The following is a 9984-nucleotide window of genomic DNA, read 5'->3' on the forward strand; positions in this document are numbered from 1 at the left end:
TTCTTCCTTAAACCTGCCACAGACACTGTTTCACTGCAGCATTTTACCTCCAAATAAGGGCCACATGTGAATACACTGAGAAGAAGAATCATAACCAGAAATGCCACCAAACAGGAATTTGGAGGCTGGGAGAGAGGATGAGAATTAAAGGTAGGAATTTAAAAATTGGGGGGAGGGTGTAGCTCAAGTGGTAGAGGGCAGGCTTAGCATGCACGAGGTCCTGGGTTCAATCCCCAGTACCTCCTCTAAATATAAAGAAAGAAATAAACCTAATTACCTTCCCCACCACAAAAATCCCTAAATAAGTAAGTCACTCTTCAAAAAAAAAATTAAAAAAAGAATTTAAAAAATGGAGACCCAGAAAGAAGAACACCCAAGAAAAGGGCAGAACTGAATCATGGAGAAGGGGTGGCTATTCAGCCTTGGAAAAAAATGTGAAAATGTAGGCAGTTAATACAGCATTTCCCAGAACACTAGCCCTGGGGTCAGGTAAGTTTGGGAAATACTGTGTCCTATAACGAGCCATCCCCTATATTTTGCAATTTATAATGCAAAATAGCTTATTAATGGCTTTGAGATCTATTGTAATAAAGAAACCCATTTAACAAATTTATTTAAATACAGAACCTCTTTTCCCACATTGCCCCATTCTAGTGACATCCTGCAGGACTAGACTTCTACAGCACACATATGTTATAGTGTATTAAGTAAATGTAGCAGCTACTAGAAAAGTGTTTACTTAGAGGAGGAGGCATGATATTACGGGAAAACCAAACTGGGTTCGGAGTCGGGAGAGCTGGCGTCAGCTGCTGACTCTCCCCAATTCTGCATATCTAGGTAGAAAAAAAAAATGCTATGTGCAGCTTATACTGCTGAAAATCCAAAATCAGAGAGAATTCAAATGGCAGCAAGGTTTAGGATTCTGGGTTTTCTCCCAGAAGATTAATCACCTGTCCACGTTACTTAACCTCCCCAGCCTTCAATTTACTCACTTAGAAAGTAAAGGGGTTAGACACCAAGATTTCTGTGATCCTGCCAAACTTTAAAACTTAATGTATCAAAGGAGCTCTGATAATCCGAAAAAAACAAAAAAACAAAAAAACCCAAACCCTTTCCCCTGCTATCAGGCAACTTTCCTCACACTCCTCAAAAAAGCCAAACAATGTCTTAGCAAGTTGACTTCCCACTCAAAGCCCCAGGGGGCCAAAAGCATTTTCTTCTGTTGTGGATCCCTGAGCACAGACCGAAAGCCAGCTTTGTGCCGCCCTGATGCACGTGTAAAGCCCCGTCCTTGTAACGTGTGATGTTTTCTAGAGGCCTCTGCCCTGGACTCTCTGGAGATGCCTTTAGATGCAAGTCACAGACACCCAGCTCACATTTTTTTAAGGAGAAACAGGGAACTTCTCAGCTCAGATAACTCTGACATCCAGGGTTCCACCTAAAAGCTTTGGGAGCAAAAAAATCTGGGGACCCAACAATGTCACACAGCTGTCATCTTCCTCAGTCCCTTTTCCATGGGCTCTGATGTCAGGCAGGCGTGCCCCACACGGGTGCCAGGATGGCTTCCTGCAGGTCAAAGCTTCATCGTCATTAACTGTTACACTTAAAAACAGAGGTATTGCCTCCCCCCCAATAGTTCAGGCAAAACAATGATCGCTAACTGTCACTGAGCACTTACCACGGTGTCTAACGCACACACACACTTAGGCCCCACAGCTCTCGAAAGTGGGTACTATTCAACGTCCATCCTGCGGGCAAGGAAACTCAGGCTCAGAGAGATCAGTCTGTCCACTTTCCGTACGTGTGACCTTGGGCAAAGAATTTAACCTCTCTGTGCCTCAGTTTCCTCACCTGTAAAAATGCCAACAGCAACACTTTCCTAGGCTGTAGTGAGGATTAGATAAGGCTACGCAAGAACTGAGGGACGGAACCCAACGTGTAGTCACTGCATCCAGCGAAAAGCCAGCCATTCTTGGTACCATTTCCTATTCTCTTATCCTCTGCCTCTTTCCTTGTAACGGTCCCCCAAAATTCAGCCACACACACTCCATTAGATCAGATAGAAAGTGTCACAGTGGATCACAGCCATGGCTGCAGAGAAGGAAGTCTGGAGCAGCAGAGCTTGGGCAGAGCTGGGACCAAGATGGAGCATCCATATTGGGACAGTGGAGCCGACGGCAGGAGCAAAGTCAAGGCCACTGATTCAGCCTAGATGGGAGCCAGCAACGAGGGATCTGCCCTGGAGGGCAATACCGCACACACCAGACAGGAAAACCTTTAACTGGAAGGCTCTCATACCTTCCAGCCTCAGGGTGCGCCAGGAGGAGAGCCGCAGGTGGGAGCCCATTCTACCCACGAGGGAGACGGTAATGAGCTCGCTGGCTGGGAGGGAGAGCACGGAACCCAAGCGAAGGTCATACCCTGACAGGAAGCCTTTCACTGATGGTGATTACACGAAGAGATGGTGTTAAATATTATTTATAAATTATTTGGCAAGTTTCACAATAAAGATAGGATCTTATGGACAACTTAACATACACCCTAGCCAAAAAAACCACTTCTTAATTCAGTTGTGAAATAGCCCATCAAACTGACACATTTTTGAGGGTGGCCTCCGTCCGAATTGGAGAAGTTATTCTGGATATCCTGACCACACGATGGGCACCTGGACCCAAAACTATTCTCAGGCTCCATATTTCTCTGACATTGTTCTTTAAAATTAGTCAACATTTCTGACCTCTTTAAACATAGTTTCCCATTTGCTAAAAATAGCTACCAGGGGGCTGGGTATAGGTCAGTGGTAGAACACGTGCTTAGTATGCACGAGGTCGTGGGTCCTGGGTTCAATCCCTAGTGTCTTCATTAAAAAAAAAAAAAAAAAGCTACCAGCTGGAAACTTGCAATGTCTTTATCTTGATTATTTTGCCTCTGCTCGATCCCTTGGTGTGCACAGGAGCGATGCCACCTGAGTTGCTGAAGTCGGGGAAGGGGAGGACTCAAGTAATAACCACAGTGCCAAGATGCCCAGCAAGGTCCTGATTTAACAGCAGGCAGGCCTTGAGCATCAAGGGACGTCAAGAGCACAGGAGACAAGAGGACACCTCCAGTGACGAGCATCTCTGAACTAGGGAAGTATTCGTGATGTCAGTTTGACTCCTCCCCTAAAATCTGGGGTTGCCACGATGATGGGGAAGGATTAAATGTGGGAGAGGATTATCAAATATTTCACTGTGGGAAGGATTTTACTGTAACAATAAATAAGCTTTGTTCAGAAAGGGCACTTTTGACCCGGGCAGATATTAATCCATTTACTACTGTGGTGTTTAGCTAAATGTAAAAATATCCATAAAATGCCCTCAGACGCTCAGAAACACAGCTGTCATTTCATCTTTTTTATAGAGTCCTAGCATCCTGACTGGCTGCTGCTCCAGAAAAATAGGTCCTGATGTTGGTACCATGAAGAACCAGTGCGGGCTGAAATACAACTGTTTGCTTCTAGTTTGTTTTGGATGAAGTGACCAGTATTTACGACATTAATCAGTCCCAAATTCTAGGTATTCCGAGGTGCCTGCTCTGCTTGGGCCATCGGGGTACTCCCCCCTCCCGGTGCCCTGAGCATATGCTCCGCTGAGCCCTTCCCATTCTGGGCTGTATCTTTCTGATGATCTTGTCCTCATCCCCACACCAGCCTGTTAGTGCCTGAGGGCTCCTTCACATCCTCACCCTTCGCAGGTTGCTTAACACAAAATGAGCACCTATCTACTCCATCAGTTGCAACATTAAAGCAGGCGGTATCTTAATCAACGCTCTACTTCAAGAAGTATTTAAGTGTTGAGCAGTGGCCTAAATGCTGACTCAGGGTCAAGGCAACTGCTTATTGAATACCCAGTGTTTACAACACATGGGATAGATTTAAACTGAATGGAGAAAAACTCCATCACAAAAGTGCTTCTGGTTACCACTGGTCATAATAAAGGCGGGCAAAATCACTTCCGCCCTGACCTGACTTTAGTAACAGAAACAGAACATCACCCAGCTCTCTAACACCAGGATGGGTGTGGCGTGTTCCGCAGGAGTTTAGAACTCACGCGACACAAACCAACCAAGTAGAGTTTCCCAAGTGCCGACAGTGGAGGAGATACAGGTACTAAGAGATACGTTTCCCTTTTGAATAAGTAATTTCAATGGTTTTTCTTACTCAAGTAACTCAGGACCCACAGGAACTCCACCTAATGTGCCATCAAAAGGAACTGCAAGTTGAACTAAACTGATGTTCACCAAAAAATCCTTTTCCTTTTGAACTCTCTCTAAAGTCTCCTTTCTCCATGCATCTAACTAAATGGAGCACAGGTAGCAACAATATACACTCACAACCCCCTCCCGCATCTGTTACCTTGTTTAAGAGCAAGGGGTTTTGGAGTCAGAACAAAGTTCCTATTGTGACTGTCATAGTAAGTAAACGTGACATGTTTGGGTAAATCACTTAAGCTCTCTGTGTCTCAGTTTTCTCATCTCTAAAATGGGATTCATAACAGAAACCACCACTGGGTAGTTGTAAGGATTAAATGAGCTAATATTTGCAAGTTTCTTAGAACAGGGAGTACCAATCAAGAAATGGTAGATTTAATTATTATTCTTTAATAGTTGCCCCAGCCTTTGTAACTTTACCAGGCGTTTATAATTATCACTGTTGAACAGGTGACATTAAGGAATTTAGCCAGGGTTAAACAATTCAGCAGGGGCAGCTTCAGGGCTTCTGAAGCCAGGCCCCAGGACCAGCCCCGGACACCCCATCACCCCCAGTCAACCTTATAGACTTTCACAGAATGGGCTGCACTATCCAGCACAAGAAGAGAGTTTTCCTTGGTGAAGGTCAGTGCCACAGGATGGGAAAGACCATGGGTGATGATGGGTTTCAGACCTGGAAACTCCTCGGGTTTTCCTAAGCACAGGACAGCCTGACTACAAGTGTCTGCCACAATCACGTTCCCTTGGTGATCAAAGGTCACAGCGGAGGCAGTTATTTTGGAGGGGAAAAAGAGGCTCAGCCCAAAGGCATCCACCTGGCCTATGAGCTGCATGCTTGCGCTGAACACCTTCACCGTGGTGCCGCAGGCGCCGCTGCCCAGAGCCCGGGGATGCTCTAACACTGCTATGGCCCCGGTGAGCCAGGACACGGCCACCCCTCGGGGATGGCACAGGTCAGCTTGCAACCTTTCGGTTCTCCGGAGGACCCCTTCTGGAAAGTCGACTTCCAGGAGGTGCAGGGACCCCGCTTCTGCATCAGTTACCAAGACCCCATTCTGAGGGGTGGTCTCCACACCCCAAGGCAAGGAGAACTGGCCTCCAATGACAAGCTTGATCTGGCCAAAAAAGTCAAACACTTTGATGGAGCGGTCGCCGGCGTCGGTGACCACCACATGGCAGTCGTTGGTGACGGTGACATCAAGTGGGTACCTAATGTCCTGAGCAGCGTCCCCCTTCTCTCCAAACTGATGTGCACATCCTCCCCCGGAGTCAAAGATCTTGACCCGCCTCTTGCCGTCGTGCACCACCACGACCCGCCCCGTCTTGGGGCAAAGCGCCAGCCCGGTGGGGTTCACCAGGGTCCCCCAGCCCCCGAAGGCGTGGTGGCAGGTGAAGGCCCCGGGGGAGCTGGGGGCGGCGCGGTTGGCTGCAGGGGCCGGGCGAAGCGCGGAACCCAGCAGCTCCAGGAGGTGCAGCACCGGCAGGCAGTCGCTGGTGTCGCAGCCCCGGCAGGCTCGACGGCAGAAGGGGCACTCGAGGGCCAGCGTCCGCGGGTGCGCCAGGGCGGCCACGCAGGCCAGGCAGACCACGTGGCCGCAGGGCAGGTTGCGCGGGCGCCGCTGCTGGCGGTGGCCGAACCGCTCAAAGCACACTTTGCACTCGAGCAGGCTGATCTCGGCCTCACGCACCAGGTCCCGCAGCGCCGGCCCGCCCCCGGAGGCCTCGGCACCCATCGCGCGGCGCCCGGCGCTCCCGTCGCGCCGCCAGCCCGCAGAGTCGGACGCTGCGCCCGCGCCGCGCTGGGTCACGGTCACGGGGCGGGGCGCGGGTCCTGACGTCGACGGCGGCGGGCAGCTCGGCCGAGACCTGCTGCCCCCTGGTGGGCGTGCGCGGCACTGCAGCCTGAGGGCCTAACCCCAGACATTTACAAACTATCCACAGGGCGGAGTCAGATCTGCAACGTTCGCAACAGCCATGGATAGATTATCTCCACTTTACACTCGGGGAAAAGCACCTATTGAGGACAAGCGAGTTGCTCTCTATTACCTAGAAAAGTGCCCTGCAGTTTCCAGTGGGCAGCGCTGGGTGTAAGCTCACTGTGCTTGTGATCTGACTGGGAAAACACAGAGCAAGGGGGAAATTTAAATCCGAGGGGATGAGGCAGGTGCACGTACTTCTTTTGGGTCTCCTATCACTCTGCAAAGTAGATGCTTAATACTTTAAGTAGATGCTTAAGACTACAGTAGATGCTGAAAACTTGTAAAATGAATTTAAGTGTGAAGGAAGGGATTGTTATAGGACAAAACATAAAACCCACTAGGTGAATTTGTGTCAGAGGTGGGGACATGGCTGGGAAAGTCTTCCAGAGAGATTAGGATGAAATAAGAAAGCTGTTAGCTAATAATAATTACTATAGAACTTTCTCCACACCTGCCCTCTTTTAAGTGGTTTCCGTAGGTTATCTTATTTAAACCTCTTGACAATCCTATAAGGGTATGTTATTGTCATCACCCCTTTTCTACAAAAGAGCATGTAGAGGTTAAGTTTCTTGCCCAGAGTCATGGCCAGGAAGTGGCCAGGCTGGGATTTGAGCCAGGCGGTTTGACAGCAGAGCCCACACTGTTAATTACCCGAGTTGTCTTCAAACTTGGTAAATATCTGGGTCTCATCCCGGAAAGATAGACTTGTCCAGGATGTGGTCTGGGCAGCTGGGATTTTTAAGAGCTCCCAAGTGGAGGGGGAAGGGTATATAGCTCAAGTGGTAGGATGCATGCTTAGCATACACAAGGTCCTGGGTTCAATCCCCTGTGCCCTCCCTAAAAATAAGTAAACCTAATTACCTCCTCCCCCCACCAAAATAAAAATAAAATATTAAAAAACACAATTTTTAAAAAATCTCCCAAGGGGTTTATAATGTGCAGCCAAGTTTGAGAACCACTGAGATACAACAGTCCCTCAAATTATACCAGGTTAAATTCTATCAACCCCAGACAATATGGAAAGCACAGAGAATCTACCATGTGTTCAAAAACTTCAAACAGAAGAATCACTGTGGTACTACAGGCTCTCGTTTTCAGGAGTCCTTCCTCAATGTCTCACGTGAACACTGTCTTTGGCAAAAGCACATATCCAATCATTGCTCCTCATTTAGAGATAATGACTGTCATCTTTCACCCTCTTATTTGCTAGACTTCTGAGAAAATGGGATTTTTATCCCATTAAATCCCCCAGAGGAAGCATTAATGTAAGACAAGAAAAAACAAGTTCTTATCTAGTGTTACAGGATTCAAAGATTATCTGTGTATTGGAACACAATAACCAACTTAATGTTAGTAAGACTTAATAATTTCAGACTACAATACATTTTCATTCCAAATAGAGATTACTTTCCAAAGTCATCCTTAAGTCAAGAAATACATTCAGGAAATCGAAATTCCATCTAAAAATTGGATACTTTAAGAATTGGTGTTATCTAGTAGAAATACAATGACAGCCACATATATAAATTAAATTTTCTAGTGTCCCCATTTTAAAAAGTAAAAAGAAATTAGTGAAATGAATTTAATCACGTATGTTATTTAACTCAAATATTCCTAATATCCCAAATAATATGATTGTGACATGTAATCACTGCAAAAATTATTAGACATTTTTACACACTCTCTTTTTTTTAGTACTAGGTAAGGTCCTGCATGTATTTTAAACTCAGTACATCCTAATTCAGCTCAGGAACCACATGCAACAGGTGGTTACTGTGTGAAATGTACAGATCTAGACCAAGTCTGTAATATGATATGCTGCCTTCTCAAGATGCTTTCCAGACTGATTTCACTGATGTTTGATTTGCTTCTAACTTGGCTCTGCTCCAACATTGTTTTCCGAAGACCCCAACTCATCGCTGATTGTGACGGAGCTCCCACTGTCCCTCAGCGATGTTCCGCGAGCCTGAGCGTGACTCTCAGCAGAGGAGCTGGCGGGCCCAGTTCTCTTGCTGGGCTTGGCGAGACGCCTACCTTCTTTTTCTTAGTCCTTTGCTGCCCCCGTGTGGCAATCTGTAACACTGCAGCAAGAGGCTGAAAGTGTTTAGCGAGGTAAACCAGAAAGAACAAGCTGCAATAAATCCCATTTATTTAAGATTGTTTACAATCATCACTCTACCACCTGGTAGTCAGACGGCACAGTGCTTCTGGAAATCAATGTGGCACATACGCACGTAATCCGTTCTGAGAATTTGCTGTCAAGGCTCTGGTAACTTTAAAGTTAGGAAATGCTATTTTGTGGTATTTAATCGAGAGGTAAGGCTTTCTTGATTGCACAAAGCTTCAGAACTAAAAATGTAAGTTTTCGTCCTTCACAACCGGATCCCCACATTCTAGCTGGGCGTACTTACCAATGGTTTTCTTCAGTGTTTGCTGCCTTTCTTTGGAATTAAATTCTGTTTCAGCACTCCTGTCAACCCAACCCAGCTTCTCCCTGCCTTCTTGTCCTATTTTACCAAGTCCACATTCCCTTTTTATCCGGTCTTAAATTGCTCTTTATCTTCGTCCCATCTTTCTTTTTCTGATTAGAGAAACTCAGTTCCAGGAGAGCAGGAACCACATCTGGTTTTGCTTGAAGCCGTATCCCCAGTGCTTGGCACACACCTGGGTAACAGTGGGAGCCCAACAAATGGGTGAAGACTAACAAGGATACTGCATACAGGCAGCAAACCCCAATGTTATACCTTTCCTTTGATGATTCCCTAGTATTTATAGGAACCATCATTCAGAAAACAGCATTTATCCAGGTCACGTGCTAAGCATTTGCTTATCTTTAAAGTCAAGGTTGAAAGGTTTCTCAAATACCTTACAGAGTGTACTCCTGATCACAACATATACACATGCTGATTAATAAAGAAATGCCCTGAGTCTAAGTCTAACATTCTGAGTTTGCTGTGCCAAACCTTTCCTTCCCTGCAGGGGAGCCTCTCTGCCACCCTCCAATACTCTATTTACAGGGTCCTGGAAAAGCATGCCCATCTCTTCCTGCGTCCACTTCGAACAAGCCCTGAGGGCTGTGGAGGCAAAGGTGTTGAAGACCAGATCTTGTGGCCAGTGGCTGAGCTCTGTGCAAAGTAGCACATGGTGAGAGGGAACATGGAGACTGCCCCCACCTCAGGGTGGTCCCAGCAGAGAAGAGGGAGCACAGGGCCCCAGGCTGAGGGGTCTGGGGAGGGAGTTGGTTCTTGGGCAGGTGGGCTGCTGGTTTGGCAAGTTGGGGAAGACATGCTGCATACACACAGTTGAGAAGGAATCCCAGAATGAGATGGGAGAGGAGGGAAGAGGAGCAAGTTGAATAGAATAGAAGCAACTCAATCTGGGCGCAGACATACAACCTTTTAACAGAGAGCAAAGACAGTGGGCACTTTACCGTGGGGCTGGTGAGCTCACAGGAGCAAAAACCTGCTACCATTGCCAACCTGAATCCCTCTTGGGTTGGTCACGTTTTGAGTTTCAGGTCAGCACCTCAACAGGCGGCTCTCCATCAGCAGTGCGGTTCTTTGGACTCTGACCCTCTGCGCCCTCTCCAGCTCTGCTCTCCCCCAAGGGCATCCGGTCTTCCAGCACCCGCTCTGACCCCCAATTCCGTGACTCGTGCCCCACGTGCTTGGCTTCAGGGGTGAGGGATTTGGTGAGGAGGGGATGGCAGTGTGGGCTTGAATGTTTTGAGCACCAACAGAAAAATGAGCTGGAGATA

General features: G+C 47.3%; 1 protein-coding gene across 1 annotated transcript; it reads right to left on the reverse strand.

Annotated features, from left to right (window-relative positions):
* Positions 1 to 4618: 4618 nt before the first annotated feature.
* NHLRC1 (NHL repeat containing E3 ubiquitin protein ligase 1) lies at positions 4619 to 6051 on the reverse strand. Its single transcript, XM_010945783.2, has one exon. The coding sequence runs from the start codon at positions 5979 to 5981 to the stop codon at positions 4794 to 4796; it is 1188 nt and encodes a 395-aa protein (XP_010944085.2). The 5' UTR covers positions 5982 to 6051; the 3' UTR covers positions 4619 to 4793.
* Positions 6052 to 9984: the final 3933 nt, after the last annotated feature.

This window comes from Camelus bactrianus, chromosome 20 (genome assembly GCF_048773025.1).
Source record: "Camelus bactrianus isolate YW-2024 breed Bactrian camel chromosome 20, ASM4877302v1, whole genome shotgun sequence".
NCBI lineage: Eukaryota > Metazoa > Chordata > Mammalia > Artiodactyla > Camelidae > Camelus > Camelus bactrianus.

Excerpts from the sequence above, each read along its gene's own strand:
- NHLRC1 (XM_010945783.2), bottom strand. The coding sequence starts at position 5,981 with ATGGGTGCCGAGGCCTCCGGGGGCGGGCCGGCGCTGCGGGACCTGGTG.